This window comes from Camponotus floridanus, unplaced genomic scaffold (genome assembly GCF_003227725.1).
Source record: "Camponotus floridanus strain SB8 unplaced genomic scaffold, Cflo_v7.5 scaffold355, whole genome shotgun sequence".
NCBI lineage: Eukaryota > Metazoa > Arthropoda > Insecta > Hymenoptera > Formicidae > Camponotus > Camponotus floridanus.
Window position 1 is genome coordinate 32,017 of NW_020229498.1, and position 22,220 is coordinate 54,236.

The 22,220-nt window shown below is 44.7% G+C and overlaps 1 protein-coding gene across 1 annotated transcript; it reads right to left on the bottom strand.

The window, feature by feature from the left end:
• Nucleotides 1-5,368: 5,368 nt before the first annotated feature.
• Nucleotides 5,369-6,235, bottom strand: LOC112638719 (histone-lysine N-methyltransferase SETMAR-like). The gene has a single exon (XM_025410886.1). It carries the CDS (start codon nucleotides 6,233-6,235, stop codon nucleotides 5,369-5,371), a length of 867 nt encoding a protein of 288 aa, XP_025266671.1.
• Between the last annotated feature and the right edge of the window lie 15,985 nt (nucleotides 6,236-22,220).

A 22,220-nucleotide genomic window follows, 5' to 3' on the forward strand; every position in this document is an offset into this window, starting at 1 on the left:
AGCTCTTTCTGCGTTCTTCGTTCTCTCGCCACACCACACTCTCACACACACCCCTCCATCTCTATCTCTCGCCGATAGTCGCATGTCTCGCATGGCGCCAAAGGCGCCTACACTCGGCCAGCCTGACATTATGGCCGTCTCGGTCATAAAAAAAAAATGTAATTGTAATGATAATAATAAGGAACAAATAAACATTCAAGTAAGATAACTAAATAACTAAAGAATGAGATTCGAGTAAATAAATTTAATCTGTTACATAGACTTAATATTTAGGTTTCAAGTAAAATTAATATATTAATAATTATTTTTGAATATAAGGCTTTATCTGATCGGCAGCAACTGTACCTTTATATGGTAGTTGAGTGACTTGAAAGCCTTCGATGTCTGTTACTATATAACGATCGGAATCTAAAACTTTCTTTATAATGTAAGGGCCTTTATATTTTGGTATTAGTTTTTTATTGCTGCCCGTTAAAGTGTCAATGTTGCGAATCATTATATAATCGCCTTCGTTATATTGTACTGCTATTTTATGTTTCTTATTATAATAACGCTCGTTTTCTTCCTGACTTTTACAAATTTTATTTGAAGCTGATTCTCTTACGGATAGTAGATCTCGGTTTTCCTCAGAATACGAATCAAGGATTAATCTGAGGTTGTCGTTTATATTTTTGCGTTGTTCGATACCAAATAATAGTTTGCTTGGTTTTTCTCCCGTTGATCGACATATAGTATTATTGATTGCATGTTCGATTTGGCTCAAGACTTGGTCCCATTTATTTGGGCTTTCACACAGTTTTGCGATCATCGGAGTGATAACGCGATTAAAGCGCTCAACTTGACCATTCGTGCGTGGGGTATTTACAGCGACGAGGATATGTTGAATACGCTCGCTTTCGATAAATTCTTTAAATCGCTCGGATGTAAATGTGGTACCGCGATCACTTATTACACGTCGTGGGTTGCTGTAGGCTTGACAGTAAATTTTTAAATGTTTAATTGTTTCTTCGGACGCTGTTGGTTTGCACGCATATAATTTTATAAACTTTGTAAATGCATCAACTATAGATAAAATGTATTTATATCCGCGGCTAGTTTTCTCGAATGGGCCGCAATGATCGATATGTATCGTTTGGAATGGTAGCTTTTCTTTTGGTATGCTGTGCAGTTCGCCTTCTTTTTTCCCGCTTGGAAGAGAAAATTCGATGCAACGCAAGCAATTGGATATGTAATTTTTTACTTTTTCTTTCATTCGCGGAAACCAATAGACTTTGTAAATATTGTCAACAACTTTATCAACCCCGACGTGTCCAATGTCATCGTGGCACGTACGAATTACATTATTTTCCATCGACGTTGGTACGAAAAATAAGAGTTTTCCTTTGTTATCTTTTCGATATACGAGACCGTTTCTTAACTCATATAGTTTATTTTCGGAAGCTTCTAATTCGTTCCGTATTTTTACAATATTTTCATCTCGATCTTGCTGAATCGACAGAGTTCCATTCAAACGAATTTGCTTCCAGAATAAGGATACTATGACAGCGGCTTAATGCATCTACGTGATTCATACGCGTACCGGGTCGATGTACTATTTCATACGTATATTGTTCTAAGAACAGGACCCAACGGTATATCCGTGGATTAATAATTTGTTTGCTTAGTGTCAGGCGGAAACTATCGCAATCTGTAACAATTTTAAACGGTATGCCAGCAAGGTATATGTGGAATCGTTTTACAGCGTAAATTACAGCAAGACATTCTAATTCAAAACTGTGATATTTTGATTCAGCCACCGTTGTTCTTTTACTAAAATAGAATACTGGTCGAAAAATTTTATCATTTTGTTTTTGTAATAATATGGCTCCGAAATCATTTGCGCTCGCGTCACAGTGTAATTCTGTTTCGAGTTTTGGAGAATAGATCGCCAATATAGGTTGAGAAGCTAATAATTGTTTTAACGTTTCGACGATCTCATTCTCTTTTGGTCCAAAAGAAAAAGGAACGTTTTTCTTTATTAACTCGTATAGCGGTTTAGCTATTACTGAAAATTTAGGGATGAAACGACAAAAATAACTAGCTAAACATACAAATCGATGTAATTCTTTTGTGTTCCGCGGAATTGGATAATTAATAACGGACTCAATATTTTGTGTACTTGGGCGAATGCCGTGTTGGTCTATGATGTATCCAAGATATGTAATTTCTGTTCGTAAAAAGAAACACTTGTCAAGTCTGAATTGTAATTGATATCGTTTTGCTATTTGAAATACTTCTTTTAAGATGCTTAAATGTTCATCAAAACTTGCAGTTGTGATTAATATGTCATCTAAATATAATAAAATTTTGTTTTTCCGAATGAGATCCTCGAAAGTATTATTGATAAATCTTTGAAAAACACGGGGCGCATTAGTTAATCCAAACGGCATGCGGAGGAATTCAAACTGTCCGATTGGTGTTACAAATGCCGTGTATTTTATTGAGCATTCGGACATTTTCACGTGATAAAATCCGTTTTTTAGGTCTAAGCTACTAAAAATCTTTTTATCTCTTAATCTATCAATGTGATCATCGATTAACGGTGTCGGAAAATTATCTTTTATAGTAATTTTATTTAACTCACGAAAATCGACACAGTCGCAATTCACTGTTTTTCTTTTTTACTAAAACGATCGGGCTAGCATATGGTGACTTACTTGGTCTAATTATCCCGGATTTCAATAGATCATCTAAAATTGTTCGCAATTTTTCAGTATCGCAGTACGTCAGTCGCCGTGGTCAAAAAACAATAGGTTGATCATTTTTAAGCAGGATTTTCATTTCCGATTCCGGTTCTTTTATGTTTAAATCTCCTTTTGAGATATACTCTTCTTGGTATAATTTTTGAACTTTCTCAACTATTTCCGGCTCGACACCGAGGTTGATATTCAGTTCGTTTCCTACTTTAACAGGTGTTTCAAGATATTCTATTCGCATAATCTGATTGATTTCGCTTGATGAATCATATCTTTTTATAACATTTACGGTTTCTCCTAATTTCGACTTTTATTGACGGATTTCTAGAAAAATCACGACCGAGTAACGCTACGCACGTCATTGTTTCGTTTGGAACTATCAAGAAACGTAACTTTATTTTTATTCCCTCAATCTCAACAATTTTTGAAATAGTGCCTAGTACGCGGACTGGAGATTTATTCATTCCGTAAAAATTATCGCCATTAGGTGGTATCGGTTCGCGCATATTTATCGGAATGTATTTACATTTAATGAGACTTACTGGGGACCCTGGGTCGATCACCGCATTTACTGAATACTCACGGTCACTATTATCTATCTCTTTTACCGCGAACTTTAATTGTACATAATATGGATCGCTGATAACTATCGGTTCGACTAAGTTCATTGTTTTTGCCGTTGCGTCAGTTGAAGATAACATCGATTCCTCCTTCTTAGGGCAGTCCTTTTGTAAATGGTTGACTGAACCACAGTGGTGACACGATTCTTTTGTTTCCTTTGGTTGCGGGCATGCAGAGGCACGGTGTTCTGTCTCGCGACAATTATAACACTTAATTATTCTTCGACGCGGGCTCTCACTCAATGATGCTGGATTTTCCTTCGGTGATATCGGACTCTCTCCAGTCATCGTTCTTCTTTCTCTCTGATTTTTTTGTTCTTGATTAATAAATTTCTTTGACTCGTAATCGGCCGGTTTCTTTGACTGTAGCGACAGCCCTTTAAAAGCTTCTAACAAGTCTGATTGAGACTTGAATCGCATAATCCGTACTTGATCTTGTAGGCGTCAGTCAGGGATACCATTGACAATGTAATCGATAATCTCACTATCTTCGACCGGTACTCGATTAGCGAGAATCATTTTATCATGAAAATAGTTAGTAAAAGACTCACTCGTTTGCCACGTCCGTCGTTCAAATTCTTTGCGTAACATCATCCTGGACTGAGGCGAATCAAACATTCTTTTCGTTTCTGTTAAAAGACTCTCAATGTTCAGAGTAAGATGGTCTGGCTTAGAATGGAACCATTCTAATGCGCGCCCTTTTAATTTCGAGCTTATTAGGATCCTTGTTGCGTTGTCATCTAATCCATATGCTATTCGTAGTAATCGTATTTGTTGTTCCCACTTCCAGAAGGTACCTTCACTGCCGTCGAATTCGCTTAGTAAATCGCGAATTGCTCTTATGCTCTCACTCATACTTGTGTTTGTCGGTGATAGAATGCCGTCTCCGTTTAACCTGCTCGCACTTCGATTTATCGTATCTTCTTGTCTCATTACATCCAACTCGCGCTGGAGGAGGGCTCGCTCGCGTCTCAGCAGTTCATTTTCTCGCCGAATAAGCTCATTTACCGTCAACGAATTCTCTGTAACCTCGTTATTTTGCATATCTTGTCCATTATCTCCGATCATAGCTTCTGCGCATAACGTTGCGCCTTCCTCATTTAAATGACCACCGCTTTGCACTACGCCTATACGTGCTTTATTTAATTCAGTCCATATATTCGGGTTATCGTTCGTCAGCCGATTCAACAGTTCACTCTTATTACCGACCGGCGATAATCCTTTCTCACGGAGAAGATCTTTTAGTTCCGCCACTGTATAATCATTGGGCTCTTTTCCCGCCATTGTGGATATGTTTTACGCACCACGCGACAACGCACCTTTAACTACGATATATCCTTTATATTCCGACGTATATGAGATCTTTCTTTTCTCTACGGATTACGAACACAGCGCTCAGCACACAGCCGAGCGAACATGATGTCTAGCACACAGCCGAACAAATACGACGTCTAGCACACAGCCGATTATTTACTATAATAGGAAATCGAATGATCGTAGCACACAGCTTACGAACCGAACACGTTTTCCCGACGCCGGGAATACTTGACACACAGCACCAAATATTTTTACTTCGACACGCGAATTTACTGATTCGTACGTCGACACATAACCGTACTTTTCGCAAACCGCACGCGTGTTCTTCTTTAATCCAAATCCTTTATTACCGCTAATATTGGGCGCGGAAAGTCTTTTGATCCCACTTCTGAATTGTAGGAGGTTTATAGTCGAGGGTATTTGGCACTAAAATATCCAGTATATGTTAAACGATATATGTTAAACTTTATTTGGTACAGCTCTTTCGCCTCTGTGAAGTTGGCACGGCTTTTTTCGATTTTCGAAAAAAAAGTAGGAGTTCTAGTAGCACTTTTCCGAGTTCTAGAGTTCCTGATAGGTTTCGGAAATAGTTCTGTCAATTTGAGGTCAAAAAACGCATTTTTTGGGTTGTCCGGAAAGTCCGTGCGGATTTTTAAGCAAAATTCGAATGAAAAAATTTTGTTGTTAAAAGTTATTTCATTCTGTGATATATGCACCATTATTTTGCACAATACTTTTCCATCTTTCGGGTAATTTCATAATTCCTCTCTCATAGAAGTCTTGGGTTTTTTCGGCGAAGAAGCTGTCCAAGTAGTTTTTGAGGAGTTGCAAAGAAGCAAAGTTCAAACCATTAATTGAGTTTTGTAGCGACCGAAATAAATGAAAATCCGAGGGTGCAATGTCGGGGGAATACGGTGGATGAGGCAAAACATCCCAGCCAAACGCCAATAATTTTTGGCGAGTCTGCAAACTTGCATGAGGTCTGGCGTTATCATGATGAAAAACGACGCCTTTCCTATTGATCAATTCCGGACACTTTTTGGCGATTTCTATCTTCAATTTATCCAACTGTGAATAGTACTTGTCCGAATCGATGGTTTCGTTGTCCGGTAGTAGCTCATAATATACTATCCCCTTCCAATTCCACCAAATGCAGAGCATTACCTTTTTCGGATGTAAGCCTGCCTTCGAAGTGGTTAATGGCGGTTCACCTCGCTTGCTCCACGACCTTTTACGCTCGACATTATTATAAATTATCCACTTTTCGTCGCCTGTTATGATGCGTTTTAAAAATGAATCGTATTCGTTGCGTTTGTATAGCAAATCGCTGATGGAAATGCGGTCAATACGATTTTTCTCAGTTAAGTCGTGCGGCACCCAAACATCAAGCTTTTTTACCATCTGGAGCTTGTTTAAATGTTCGGAAACAGTTGATTTGCCAATGTTTAACCTCGCTGCGATTTCCCGAACTGTGATCTGCCGCTCGGAATCGATTAAAGCTGTTATTTGGTCGACATCAGTGGTGACTGGCCGACCAGAGCGAGGAGCATCTTCAATATTCATTTCTCCTGAACGAAATTTAGCAAACCACTTCTGACACATGCGATCACTTACGGCATCTTCCCCGTATACGGCACATATTTTTTTTCGAGTTTGTGTCGCGTTCTTTCCTTTACGGAAATAAAAAAGCATTATGCATCGAAAAAACACGTTATTTCCTTCCATCTCTAAACTAATGTCAAGTAAAAAGTTTTTAATTTATTGGGATAATTAATATCACTAAGTATGCGTTGAAATGTCACTAATCAAAACACGAAAGCATTTGACATATCACATCGACATAAACTTGTAAAATTCGCCTTTGAACGACATCTATTGAGAAATCCGCACGAACTTTCCGGACAACCCAAAATATGTCGTGCTAATTTCCCGTAGCACGACATTTTCGCAAAAAAATTTTTCTTTCGTGTATATCGATAGATTTCGACGAGATCTAGAGTTCCCTATAGATTTTAACAATAGTTCTGGCGAACTATGCATTCTACTAACTATAAAAGAAGCATAAAATTTAAATGATATTTTTAAAAAGTTTGTCTTGTGCTAATAGAAATATTCATTTCTAACAGCGCAATTGGCGAGTTCTAGCATAGTTCTGACCTCTAAAATAGTTTTTGACAATAGTTCTGTCGATTAAAAATAATTAAGTTAATTAATAAAATAATTGTAGCACGACATCGCGGGAAAGTGTCGTGCTGGTAGAAATATATACTTCTCAGGGCGCAATTTCCGAGTTCTAGGATAGTTCTGACCTCTAAAATACTTTTTGACAATAGTTCTGTCGATTAAAAATAATTAAGTTAATTAATAAAATAATTGTAGCACGACATCGCGGGAAAGTGTCGTGCTGGTAGAAATATATACTTCTCAGGGCGCAATTTCCGAGTTCTAGGATAGTTCTGACCTCTAAAATAGTTTTTGACAATAGTTCTGTCGATTAAAAATAATTAAGTTAATTAATAAAATAATTGTAGCACGACATCGCGGGAAAGTGTCGTGCTGGTAGAAATATATACTTCTCAGGGCGCAATTTCCGAGTTCTAGGATAGTTCTGACCTCTAAAATAGTTTTTGACAATAGTTCTGTCGATTAAAAATAATTAAGTTAATTAATAAAATAATTGTAGCACGACATCGCGGGAAAGTGTCGTGCTGGTAGAAATATATACTTCTCAGGGCGCAATTTCCGAGTTCTAGTAATAGTTCTGACCTCTAAAATACTTTTTGACAATAGTTCTGTCGATTAAAAATAATTAAGTTAATTAATAAAATAATTGTAGCACGACATCGCGGGAAAGTGTCGTGCTGGTAGAAATATATATTTCTCAGGGCGCAATTTCCGAGTTCTAGGATAGTTCTGACCTCTAAAATACTTTTTGACAATGGTTCTGCCGATTAAGGGTAATTGATTAATGAAATAATTATAGCACGACTCCGCGTAAAAGTATGTATTCATATATCCCTCTTTGTTGATTAATTTTATTATTATAATTTCTGAAAATTAATATAAGCCTTCTGACCCGGTACGAAACTATTTTAGTTATTTAATTTGTAATTTATTTTTTAATATTTTGTACCTTCGTCACGATGGGGATATTTCGAGGTTTTTTGTTTTTTTTGTTTTTTTTTGTTTTTCTTTGTTTTTTTTTGTTTTTTTGTTTTTTTTTTGTTTTTTTTTGTTTTTTTTTTTCAATTTTTTTTTCAATTTTTTTCAATGCTTTTTTGCGATTATATGTCTATATTTTATTATCACTAATTACTAAGAGAACGACTTTTTATTTACGGAAAACATTTATAATCTATTTATTGAACATTTATTATTTATGTGTTTAAAATGTAGGAAAGTATGTGCGGAGTAATTTCTGTTTGTGAAGTTACAGTCTGCCGCTTTTTCTTTAAATCGTCGTACAAGTACCAGTGTATTCCGGTTCGCGCGTATGCAGTATAATGCCCATCATCAAGACGGTTGCTGATCGGCTTGGCATAGTTAACGATGCCCGTCAGAGTGTACGTATTTGATTGCAATTGAATGGATGTTGCAATATTATGTAATTCGTGTTTTATTGCAGGTTTTGTCGCGATGTAAGTATCGTCTGTGAATATAGTGGTATCAATGAAGATGTGGGAACCATATTCTACTTTTATTGCAACATTCGACTTACATTTTCTGCACGTAGTGCCGATGTTTGACGCATCATCAATTGCCTCTTGCACGTATTGCAGTCCTTTGCAAAGAAGAATATCGATATTTACGTTAACCTCGGTTATTTGTTGGACTTTCTCGTTTCCGCAAATGCAACTTATTGTTTTTGTACAGCTTGGCATGTTGTTAAATAATTTGGAAAGCAGGTCTGCAGCATTACAGTTCGCGTTCAATTTTTTTATGCTGCGAGTGTACGTCGTTATTGCATCATTAAATAATGGAAGATTAATGAGAATAATAGCGCGTTCGATGTAATGTCTTGCGTACATTTTTCCATCATGCAATACTGTTGCCGCTAGTTTCATAGCCATGTCATACGTCCGCTCGGCGCACGAACTCGAAATCGGCAACGCTAAGCTTGAGACTATCACTCCCTCCACACGTTCTATCCCTTCCACACGTTCTAGCAGCGCTCACTTGATGCGCGCGTCGTTGCTTCGTGCATTTGTTTCGTCTCGCGATTCTTTAATCTGCTGCATCTTCTCTGCAGATTTTCGGAAGCCAAACGCAACATTTTTTTCATCTTTTCTCTCATCTTTGCATTAATTTTCTGATTTTTATTGTCGTTTACGTTTAAACTTTCTATCAGTTTTATATTTTATACTTTTATTTTAAATTTATGTTTTTTAAACGATTTTATTTTAAAATACAACATTAACTCTTGCCGCTTATTTGTGTATCTTTTTTTTTCTTTTCCAAAAACAATTTTCCGTTTTTCATCATGTATGATAAACAGAAATTACTGGAGATTTTATTACACGCCGACTTTCGTACTTTGGATGATAATGGAAAACCGTTTCCACCATCCGCCTGTGTATATACTTCCGTCTCCCAAAATATGAAGAAATTCGGATCCTCTATAGAACCAAAACACGTATATACCATTGTGAATCAAAATCGCAATGGTTATAAAGATGAGATCCTAAAAGCTTTTAAAATTCAAAATAATGAGGAACAAGAACAGGATATCTCGAATTATTCCATGAACACCACTTCGAGCACTAATCACGAAAATTCAAAAGAAGCTGAATCGAAAAATTTTCATATAATTTTATCACCTGAACAATGGGCCGTAATAAAGCCTCTTCGAAAATTATACGGACGTAGATTTAAATACACTATGCAATCGGGATGGACAGATATTATTGCCGAAAAATTATGGACTCAACACAAACTAAGCTGCGTAATATCGTTCAAGAAACACGACGTTTCTTGTTCTTCCTCAGCCCGTAATTTTATTTCAATTATAGGTCATTGTAAAGAGTGCGATGCTCTATTACACGGCACCATACAAAAAGAACCCCCGAACAACGTGGATGTAATCATTTATATTTCTATTAAACATATTCGGCAAGAGGAGCACTCAAATCGGAAGGCTAGACATTTGAGAGGAAAGCGTCGCGAAATGATTGCAGATGCTTTAATTAGAGAACGTAAAGATGCCATTACATACCGTCGAGAGGAGGCTAAAAGGCTCAAAGAATTCGGTGAACCAAATCCGCCTATTTTGCCAAGTTCTGCAATACTACGTAAAGCCAAAGAGCAGCGATTGCTACAGCAGCACAATCTAGTGTTTGCAAATCCTGCTTTAAATTTGTTAAATAATGCAAAATACGGAAAATATGCAGGATCTATTCACAACATAGCTCTGATGGAATTTTCAGTTATTTATTGGAGCCCTGAGCAAGAGCTTTTATATAAAATGAAACATAAAAGTAGTCCAGGAGGATTTATGACAATCGATGCTTCAGGTGGATTTGTGAAAAAATCTTCGCCTCAAGAACCACCAATTTTTCTTTATCAATGCATGTTTGTTGATGATGACAACATTAGCATACCTGTTTTTCAAATGATCTCCGCAGATCACAAGGCAATGCATATTGCATATTTCCTAAGGAAAATCATTTCGAGAGGAATGGCCATCCCACATACTGTGGTAAGCGATTTCGGATGGGCAATTTTGATCGCGATGGCCGAAGTATTCGCGAAATGTTCTGACCTACGCGATTATTTGCAAAGATGCTACGGAATTCTAGTGGGTAGAATGCACACACTGCCGTATTGTTATATAAGATTAGACGTCAGCCATATAATTGCGATGGTTGCAAAATGGTCTTGCTTAAAAGGGAAAGACAAAATATTGGTACGAAGGTACATCATGCGATGTGTAGGTCAAGTGTATCAAATGTCGTCCTTCAAACATTTAGAGTACACATTGGAATCTATTCTTATCCTTACACTTAGTGAATACGTCGGATCTGCTGAGAATGGCGAACCTCTTCCGTCAGAGATTCGTAGGCGCCAACTGGACGAGATTATAAAAGGTACTTCTCTTCCCAGTGAACTTGATTCTGGTGAAATTGATGATGCTGCAGATGAACAAACCGATAACGCAAATGACGTAGACGACTACCTTAACAGCAGCGACTCAGATTGGTCTAGCTGGAGCACAACGTTGTTACATACCGCTACTCAATTGGCTTCAGAATCTAGAAACGGATGTACTATAAATGTTATAATCCGGAATTTGCGAAATTATTTAAAACGCGTTCGATTCCGTATGTTCCATTGTGGACTGGCGTGATGCGCGGGCACTTTCAGAGAGGCCAAGTAATCGCAACATCTTCTTCAGTTGAATCTAATTTCGCAGATCTGAAACAACGAGCATTTAAAGGTCAACTTCCGATGAGAGTTGATAAATTTGTTCAAAAGCACTTAGATTATCTCGATGGGTGCATAAAATTAACATCATCAAAAAAAGATACTGTAAAAACACCTGAGAACGTAGCCAACATTTCATCGGATATTGAGACAAGTTCAAGTACCTCGTCGGAGGAAATACGCAAAGAATCGCAAGAAAAATCCGATACACAAATTTCAGGAGACAAGATAGTTCCGCATAATTATTCGAGAGAAGCCACAGAACCTCTAGAAGAACAATCGACGAACTCCGACCAAACTATTTGGAATAGTTACGAAAATTGGCGAGGTTTGGTAAAGCCAGAACCGGAAAAAAATGCAACGTCTTCAAGGAAAAGAAAAAAACCATCCTATTTAGATGAATGTGCAGAATGGGATTATCCTAAAACAGCACGATATCAGAATATTCCACTAATGCGGAATGGCAGTAAGTGTACAGCCGTTAAAATAAATAACAGTGAATTCACTGTTCAGCAAACTTGCGCGTTTGATGCAATATTTCATGTAATTGCAGTTGGTATTGCAACTATTAAAAATTACAAAGAAGTCGCGAATTCATCCGAAAATGCAACTATGAAACTAGCGGTACAACAGTATTGCATGATGGAAAAATGTACGCAAGACATTACATCGAACGCGCTATTATTCTCATTAATCTTCCATTATTTAATGATGCAATAACGACGTACACTCGCAGCATAAAAAAATTGAACGCGAACTGTAATGCTGCAGACCTGCTTTCCAAATTATTTAACAACATGCCAAGCTGTACAAAAACAATAAGTTGCATTTGCGGAAACGAGAAAGTCCAACAAATAACCGAGGTTAACGTAAATATCGATATTCTTCTTTGCAAAGGACTGCAATACGTGCAAGAGGCAATTGATGATGCGTCAAACATCGGCACTACGTGCAGAAAATGTAAGTCGAATGTTGCAATAAAAGTAGAATATGGTTCCCACATCTTCATTGATACCACTATATTCACAGACGATACTTACATCGCGACAAAACCTGCAATAAAACACGAATTACATAATATTGCAACATCCATTCAATTGCAATCAAATACGTACACTCTGACGGGCATCGTTAACTATGCCAAGCCGATCAGCAACCGTCTTGATGATGGGCATTATACTGCATACGCGCGAACCGGAATACACTGGTACTTGTACGACGATTTAAAGAAAAAGCGGCAGACTGTAACTTCACAAACAGAAATTACTCCGCACATACTTTCTTACATTTTAAACACATAAATAATAAATGTTCAATAAATAGATTATAAATGTTTTCCGTAAATAAAAAGTCGTTCTCTTAGTAATTAGTAATAATAAAATATAGACATATAATCGCAAAAAAGCATTGAAAAAAATTGAAAAAAAAATTGAAAAAAAAAACAAAAAAAAACAAAAAAAAACAAAAAAAAAACAAAGAAAAACAAAAAAAAAACAAAAAAACCTCGAAATATCCCCATCGTGACGAAGGTACAATTAAAAAATAAATTACAAATTAAATAACTAAAATAGTTTCGTACCGGGTGAGAAGGCTTATATTAATTTTCAGAAATTATAATAATAAAATTAATCAACAAAGAGGGATATATGAATACATACTTTTACGCGGAGTCGTGCTATAATTATTTCATTAATCAATTACCCTTAATCGGCAGAACCATTGTCAAAAAGTATTTTAGAGGTCAGAACTATCCTAGAACTCGGAAATTGCGCCCTGAGAAGTATATATTTCTACCAGCACGACACTTTCCCGCGATGTCGTGCTACAATTATTTTATTAATTAACTTAATTATTTTTAATCGACAGAACTATTGTCAAAAAGTATTTTAGAGGTCAGAACTATCCTAGAACTCGGAAATTGCGCCCTGAGAAGTATATATTTCTACCAGCACGACACTTTCCCGCGATGTCGTGCTACAATTATTTTATTAATTAACTTAATTATTTTTAATCGACAGAACTATTGTCAAAAACTATTTTAGAGGTCAGAACTATCCTAGAACTCGGAAATTGCGCCCTGAGAAGTATATATTTCTACCAGTACGATACTTTCCCGCGATGTCGTGCTACAATTATTTTATTAATTAACTTAATTATTTTTAATCGACAGAACTATTGTCAAAAACTATTTTAGAGGTCAGAACTATCCTAGAACTCGGAAATTGCGCCCTGAGAAGTATATATTTCTACCAGCACGACACTTTCCCGCGATGTCGTGCTACAATTATTTTATTAATTAACTTAATTATTTTTAATCGACAGAACTATTGTCAAAAACTATTTTAGAGGTCAGAACTATGCTAGAACTCGCCAATTGCGCTGTTAGAAATGAATATTTCTATTAGCACAAGACAAACTTTTTAAAAATATCATTTAAATTTTATGCTTCTTTTATAGTTAGTAGAATGCATAGTTCGCCAGAACTATTGTTAAAATCTATAGGGAACTCTAGATCTCGTCGAAATCTATCGATATACACGAAAGAAAAATTTTTTTGCGAAAATGTCGTGCTACGGGAAATTAGCACGACATATTTAAAAAATGCGTTTTTTGACCTCAAATTGACAGAACTATTTCCGAAACCTATCAGGAACTCTAGAACTCGGAAAAGTGCTACTAGAACTCGTACTTTTTTTTCGAAAATCGAAAAAAGCCGTGCCAACTTCACAAAGGCAGCTCTTTCTGCGTTCTTCGTTCTCTCGCCACACCACACTCTCACACACACCCCTCCATCTCTATCTCTCGCCGGTAGTCGCTTGTCTCGCATGGCGCCAAAGGCGCCTACAATATATATATACACGGTGGGCCATTTTAATCGAGGCACCTGAATATCTCCGTTGGTAAACCGAATACAAAAAAATTGTTCAGACAAAAGTTGTATGGTTTCAAGGGGGACATGATGGTGTCATTAGTTTAATCTTGAAGAGCCACCCGAAGGTCACGTGAAGGTCAGCTCCAACTTTTAAATGGGACACCTTATATGCTTTTGCATATTCTTGTAGCTCATCTCAAGAGCTTTCCAAAACACTACAATTATGTTAGTTTTCATTAAATACTTTTTAAGTTATGAGGCTTGAAATCATTTTTTAATTTTACATAAACCGTAAAATATCTTGTAAAATATTAATTTTTCGATTATTTTACCTTAATACTTTTATGTACAAAATAATGAGAAGAATCAATTGGTGTAAAGAAAACACATAATTGCTTCGAACAAAAAAATGTAATTGTTAATTGCAAATTAACTCCGCGCCGGTTCTGGCCTGCCCCGATTTCACCCGCCGGTTTTCTCTACAGACCAACGCTAGCACGACCGGGCTCGGGGCCGTCTTAACACAACATTTTGAAGAAGGCAAGCGCGTGATCGCCTACGCGAGCCGCACCTTAAATTCAGCCGAACGGAATTACAGTGCGACGGAGCTCGAGTGCCTGGCCATCGTCTGGGGCATCCGGCGCATGAAGAGTTACCTCGAGGGTTACTCTTTTACCGTCGTAACCGACCATCAAGCCCTACGATGGTTGCAAAAAATGGAATCGCCGACCGGACGCCTCGGACGCTGGGTGTTCGAGCTCCAGCAGTACGATTTCGACGTACGATACCGCCGCGGAGTATTAAACCGGGTCGCAGACGCACTGTCGCGTCACCCGGCTACCTGCGCCGCCAGACGCCAGGAATGCTCCTGGTACTGCCGCACGCGGGAAGGGGTCCAGAATGACTCCGCTGCGTATTCTGATTACCGCATCCAGGATGGATAACTACACCGTCTCATCTACCACAGCCTGGATTTCAAGGACTGCCACCCTGACGAACAGTGGAAACGCTGCATACCCAAGGAGGACCGGAAGAAAATATTACAACAATACCATAACGCCCCCACTGCCGGGCACCTGGGCATCGCGAAAACCATCGCCCGCATTGCCAAGAGATATTACTGGCCGGGGATGTTGCGCGAGATTGCCGGTTACGTACGAGCCTGCCAAAACTGTCAGGCCCACAAGGTCGCTCAGCAACGACCGGCCGGGGCATTGCACTCCACGTACGTCGGCCGACCCTGGGAACAAGTGACGCTGGATCTCGTCGGTCCGTTGCCACGTTCACACCAGGGACATACGTGGCTTTTCGTCCTCCAAGACCGATTCACGAAATGGGTGGAGCTCGTGCCGTTGCGCCGAGCTACCGCCGCCGCCGTCACCAAGGCACTAACCGAGCGCATTCTCCTAGGCGGAACTCCACATATCTGTGGTCAGACAACGTCTCACACCCGGCGTCCACCCCCACCCCCCTATAAGTTGTGCGGCGGATGGGGAGGCCCATGTCAAATCGACAATCGACTCCCCGTTTCACCGCACGCACGTCGGCACCGTACCCTCATTAATTAAGACGAAGATCGTGCGTCGCCGCCCACTCCTCGAGGGCCTCGCCCTTGCGGTCGCTTCGCAGGGAACCTCACGCCACGGATTTGGCGTTGAAGTCCCCCGCCACGACGACCGGACCGGGAAGGTGGCCCGAAACACAGGCCCCTATCCGGTCCAGCCGCCGCGCGACCCCCACAAGGTCGAGGCTCGGGGGGATATATACCCCCACGACCACGATCATCCCCCACCGCACTGCGACGTACCCCCGCCCCGCAGCCACCAGGGAGCAGGGAGGGGAGCCCGCCGCGGCGCAGTCTACGATAGCCACGGAACCCAATCGGTCCCCGAACCACTTAGGGTCATCGGGGACCGCGTAGGGCTCCGCAGCTATCCCCAAGCCGCAACCACGCTCCGCCAGGCCATGGACGAAGAGGTCCTGCGCCTGGCGGGCATGATTGAGGTTCGCCTGCAGTACCTTATTCCGGAGATGCAGCATCCCCCGTTGTCGTCCTCATCACCAGGGTGCCGTCAATCTCCGCCGTCTCCGCCGTTGCCAGTAGGTCCTCCATCTCGGGGGCTGAATCTGGCTGCGGCTGCTGTTGTTGCTCCGGCTGCGTCTGCTCGTCCCTCTCCCTGGGTCCGCGCTTTGCTTCCGTCGGGGACGCTTCCTCCTCGCCTTCCTTCCGGGCGGGTCTCTTTCTGTTCTCCCGCGTGGATCGGCCACGCAGCCCCCGACGGTATGACCAGGACACCCGCACCGGTAGCACAGGGCACTCCTATCCACCGTGGCCTTACATTGGGCCCTAACATGTCCTACCTCCAAACACTTGTAGCACTGGGTGGGGCGAGGTTCCAGGATCTCCACCCTCACCCTGGACCAGCCGATCCTAACCGCTCCCTCCTTGGCCAGCATCCGCGCCGGTCCCAGCGGGCATCGTACCCATGCCGCATGTAGTCCGTTGGGGGCCCTCCTCATGGGCCCCACCTTGAAGCTGGCGGCTTCCACCCTCGTCGCTTGGGCAAGGCTGGCCGCCACCTCCTCCGTCGTCATCGCCTCGTCCAGGTTGTGGAGGCGCAGGTTGGCCGTCCTCTCCGGTCGGCCGACTCGCATCCCCTCCATATGCGCCAGCTCCTGGCGGAGTCTAGCCGCCAGCTGGTCCGCCTTCTTCGCACCATCCGCGCCCGGTACCCCAAGGATCAAGGCTCCAGTACGGGCCCTGCTGGGCCTAACCTCCGATATGCCCAGCTCCGCGATATCCACGCGGGACCGGGCACACCGGAGGGTATCGGCGTATGTGCCGGGGAGGCACGTGATCGTGACCGCCGCGGTGGGCGGGGGTCTAGCGACTCCCACCCCCCGCCGCGGCACGGCCCCGATTGCCCCCCCCCTCCATCCTCTTCTTGGCCGCAGGGGTCTTCGTCTCCGCCTGTTTCTTCGCCTTTCGGCCCGCGACCGTAGCCTATGTGGTCACCGCAGGCGTGGCTGTTGCAGGTGGGGGATGGACCGAGGCGCCGGCCGCACCCGCGGCCAGCTCAAGCCCCTTCTCCATCACCTCCCTCCTCAGGTCCTTGGCCGGTGTTGAAGTTCCTTCGATGGGGCCCTTATCCTGGCCTTGGGCCTTTCTACTCTTCTTTTTCTTCTTCTTCTTCTTCTTCGGGGATTCTCCCCCTACCTGAGGGGGTCCCCTCCTCTCCTCCTGGATCAGGGCTCCACCCCGCCCCACCTCATCCGCCTCCCCCCCCCTCATGGGAGGAGCCGGGAAGGCAAAAGGCGAGGGGGTATGCGGTGTCCCCGGGGTCCTAATCGCGTTCAAGTAGAGTTGCTCTATCTGGTAGCCTGTTCGATCCTCTCTAAGCGCCGGGCACTGCTGTTGACGTCCTCCTCCTTCTTCCTTCCGCCTTTGCTGCCAACCTCTCCCCGGCTTACAGAGATCTCCGGAGGGGATGGCATTCCATCCACCTCTATACCATCTCCCACCAGGGACGAGTTGGCCCGCCCTGCCATCAGGACTGAGGCCCCCAGGCCTCCTCCTTCCATGGGGGAAGTGCCCACCGTCACTTTCTCCCTGGCCTCCTCCTCCATCGGTGAGGTACCATGCCTCATCGATCTAGGCGCCGGCCGAGGGGGCTTCCGTTCGCATGGGGGAGTGCCACCGTCACTTTCCCCCTGGCCTCCTCCTCCATCGGTGAGGTACCAAATGACCTCATCGATCTAGGCGCCGGCCGAGGGGGCTGTTGCGGCGGAGTTCTCTGCACTCCCCGAGGGGGAGTGCGGGAACATCCGCCCAGCGATTTCCGGCCGAAGACGGACTCCTGGAGCTGCGTCTCCAGATCCGTCACGCTCCGGGCCATCTTGGCATTCTCTTTGCGGAGCACTGCGACCTCCTGCCGCAGCGCCGTCACCTCCTCGCTCGCCTCGAGGGTCCCCCCCTCTCCTGCTCTCGTAGCGAGAACCGTGACCGCCGCCGAGACCATAGTCGCCGCCTCTCGTAGGACCCTCACATAGGGTCTCTTGAGCGACTTCGAGGTCCCGGCCACCTTTTCCACCGCTGCCGCCTGCTCGAGAAGTCGCGCCGCAATGTCGTTCGATGGCGCCGCCTTCATTTCCTCGACAAGCTCGTCCTCCTGCACGATCTTCGCCCATGTCCGAGCCGTACGAGGCGGCGAGCAGAATCCAAGATGAAGAGCTCCTCCTGCTGTTCCTCATAGGCCTTCCTCTGGGCCATCGCCTTCTTCTTCTTCTCCCACTCGCCAGTAGTGGGGGGACGTCCTGGCGCTCTAAGATTTGGAGGTGACAGTATCTCCTGCCTGTCCTCCTCCTCTTCTTCGTCGCCAACATCCTCCGACGTCGAGGGGACCCTGGAAAAATGGGGTAGGTTAGTGTGACCTCCCCTCCCCGCTCTCATCGCGCGCGTCCGCGTCCCAGCTACCGGCTCCATCGCGCCCCCGCTCGAAGCCGAACAGAAGTCCGACTCCTCGCCCTCATCGTCCGAAATATAATATTTTTTGGAAGCCATGGTTATATAACTATTCAATTTACGACGGTTCGCCCATCATGGGACCCCTACCGCAGTAGGGGTACTATCCCCGCCGGAAATTCACCCCTAGTAAAAGTACACCGAAGCCGAGAAGCGGTTTATCGGGTGGCCGACCCTATCAGTGCACTGAATGACTCTAATAAAAAAGTGTTACGGGATAGGCCCGCGCTATAAATGATGCTAGAGGTTTAACGTCATCCCTATTGAGTGGGCCTGGCGGATCCGAACCGTCAGGGGACCACACTTCGGGCTAGACGGTGCTGAGGAAATACCACCCCCAGCAGTGGTATGAGGAAATACGGGCCAGGTAATCCTCCATACCTGCGCCCGGTTACCCCACTTCAACCCCGGGAGAGGCTCCTATCAACGGAGAGGGAGCGGTTTTCCCACGTTAAACATAGCCCTTCAGGCGGTCTTTGCCTGGACAAGTCCAGGACTTATGCACCCGCATCTTCCAGGCCAGAGATCAGGTACCAACGTCACCTCTCCGCCACGGTCGGGGGGCAACTACTCCCCCCTTGGTTAGTTTCCCGGGAATATCCGTGGGGGCCGGCCGCAGCTCACATCCATCCACCACGCATTCATCACCAGGACGAACAGATATCCCTCACTAGGACACACGCAGACACCACCCACACCCACGCATCCACGCGCACACTCATACCACCTACGCCCCCCCATCCCAGGAAGAGGCCGAAGGGGAACCCGGTCAGTGACGCCCCTCCCCCCTCCAGCCACCGCAAACCATCCCCCCGTCGGGTTTTAAACCGGTCTTTGGGGAGATGGCCGTAGCCGGCATAGGAGGCTCGGAGACAACTCCGCCGTCTCGTCCCTTCGCGCCCTCTTCGGTCATCGCCCGGCCCCGACCCCGGAATAAGTCCGGGCGGCCCGAGCAATGACGTGGCCGACCGGGCCCGGGAGTTCCGGAACACCGGCCGCCCACCCCCTTATCACTGTGGGACGTCGAGAGCCACCCCGTGCACGAGCCGACACCACAAGGGTGCCCTCCCGCACACGGAAGCAACTCCCGATCACCACATCCCCACGGACAGGAGGCCCATCCGACCAGGCAAGCCCGGCCGCCCACCCCCTGTCCACTGTGGGACGCCGAGAGCCGCACCGCGCCCGAGCCGACACCACAACCGGATACACACCGGCTTTTCTAAATTACGGGCGCGAAGTACAAGCCACGGAAGACACCGACCCGCAGACTGCAGTACCGGACGCGCCTAACGTCATCCGGAACAAGCTCACCGAGGCGTACGAAGTGGTGAAGCTTCATTTGGCGCAAGCTTTCCAGCGACAGAAACGCCATTACGACCTCCGGCGTCGGCCTTGGAAACCGAACGTCGGGGAATGGGTGTGAAAGCGCGACCACCCTCTTTCTAAGAAAAGCGAAGCGTACAACGTCAAATTGGCGCCCAAGTTCAGCGGGCCGTACGAGATCCAAAAAATCATCTCACCCGTTATAGGGGATCTCAAGAGCAAGAGGGAAAAGTGGATAAGGCATGTACATATCCAGGATTTGAAAACGGCTCATCAAAACAACAACAATGACAACCTTATCCCCCCCAACGAGGACATCGATCACGAGCCTGACACCTCGTTTATCGAGAGCGCTCACAATTGAGCCAGACTTCTCAGAAGATGGAGCAAAGCCAAGGAATCCTGGAAGAGATCACCGCCCTGCTTCAGGAATACGAAGCAGGACGCATTATCGCGACGCGGACCGAGGAACCCGCGCCGCCCCGCATTGCCGCACCACCATCGCCGCGGCCACCTCGAGTCGGCACCACCATCCAGCGGTCCGACCGAGTCAACCGGCAAAAGCAGGAGGCTCTCCTGACGCTGCCACCACCACCACCGCAGCGAAGGGCCCAGCGGCCATACGAGAGGCCACCCCGGCCAGTCAACCGAGGGGACGCGCCAGCCGAGCCGCCGACCATCCTGCGACCAATGGGTCCGTTGCCGCCATCACCGATCCTCGTTGAGGTCGAGCCAGGGATCACCGTGGAGGTCCCTCACTTCGCGGTATACGTATCGCACCGTTACAAGGCACGAACGCCTGCCGGACGGTGGATCATACGTTTCACCCGCGATGGCAGGGTACGTTATTGTCGCCGCATCCCACCTCGCGCGGCGTAATGGGAAAAATGAAAACAAATGTTTTATAAACAGAGCCGACGACCAGGCATCCACCCGCCCAACCGACCGTCCGACCGAAGCGGATGCCCGATTCGAGCATATTTAACATGGGGGGGTGATGTAACGGTGCACTCCGATGCACCGTTCCGAATTCCCGGCAACAACATCAGCCGGAAGCTGCCGCCCGGTAGAACACCCGCCGGGCAGAGGCAGGGGCGCGGTGCGCCCACATTTTTAATACTTTTTCAAAGACCGGGGCGAAATCGAAGCGATTAAACGGCCGAGAATTGCCGAGCGAAGCCAACGCGGCCCGACCGACCGACCGGCGAAAACCCGCGCTCGGCGCAAACCCGAATCCCTCCGAACGGGCCCGACCGTACCGTACCGCAATTAACCCGTTCGGAAGGGGTAACACCGCCGCGCGCCGACGCGGGTAATTAGTCGGTATAAAAAGGCCGTATTTCGGCTTATAGACACATTCTCCTGTTCCGCTCTTAAGCCGTACGCTCGAGAGAAATTACCAAGCACCTGAAAACCGCCCCGATCAAACAGGTCGAGAGTACTCAGCCTGAGCCGAGAGTTCTCGCTATCGCGTGGGATACTACCTCCATCCGCTCCTCCACATCCCGGCTGGCAAAACCCACGGAAGGTGGAGCTCAGAGCCGCCCCGATCGAGAGTTCTCGAGGCCAGCTATTTCAAAACGCGATCCAGAATTCTTAGCGCGATATTCCCGTTCGCGGAAATAGCGTATTATTTCACGGAATCCACCAGCTGTTTCTCCGTACACGGGATTCCCGGAACGACGGGATTCCCCGCGCAAGAAACGCGGCAAAAACACCGTCAAAACAACGCGAGGTCTTCGACCGATTCAGAGCGCATATCCGCGCGCATCAAAACAATGTTTTTATACACGCGAATTATACCAGTGGATTCATTCGGTTTACGAACCGCAGTTATACCGGCGCATTTAACCAACTGCATTTTGCACGCGCATTCAGACGTTTATACACTCGAACACGCTCACATTTATACTCGCAACGCAGACATTTATACACTCGAACACGCTCACATTTATACGCGCAGCAAGATACACACAACTTGTACACTCACCGTCAATCGCTTGTACACACGCATTCTATCTGAATAAATCAGTTCTTTTTTTTACTTACAATTCGCTCACCGTTTATTATCCAGAATCCGACGAGTTATCCGCAATCTAATCTCCGAAAAAAAAACGGAACGTTACACGTGTGGTTCTGTCTATTGTGCAATTATTTGATCCCAACCTATGATTGGCTTCCTTCCCCTCTTCTGCACATACTCTGCATTTAGGGGGAAGGTTACATATTTTGGCTAGATGATCTACACTATCACAATTGAAGCATGATTTGCTGAAATCTTCTGCAGATTGTACAAATTTCTTAAGTGGCCAAAGTGCCAGCATTTATAGCATTGGATTGGCCTCTGTTTCAGTAGATCTATCCTCACTCCGATCCAATCAATACCTATTTTTTTAAGATTGGCCATT

What these genes read in the sequence shown, in the direction of transcription:
- LOC112638719 (XM_025410886.1), bottom strand. Translation starts at nt 6,235, where the DNA reads ATGAATATTGAAGATGCTCCTCGCTCTGGTCGGCCAGTCACCACTGAT.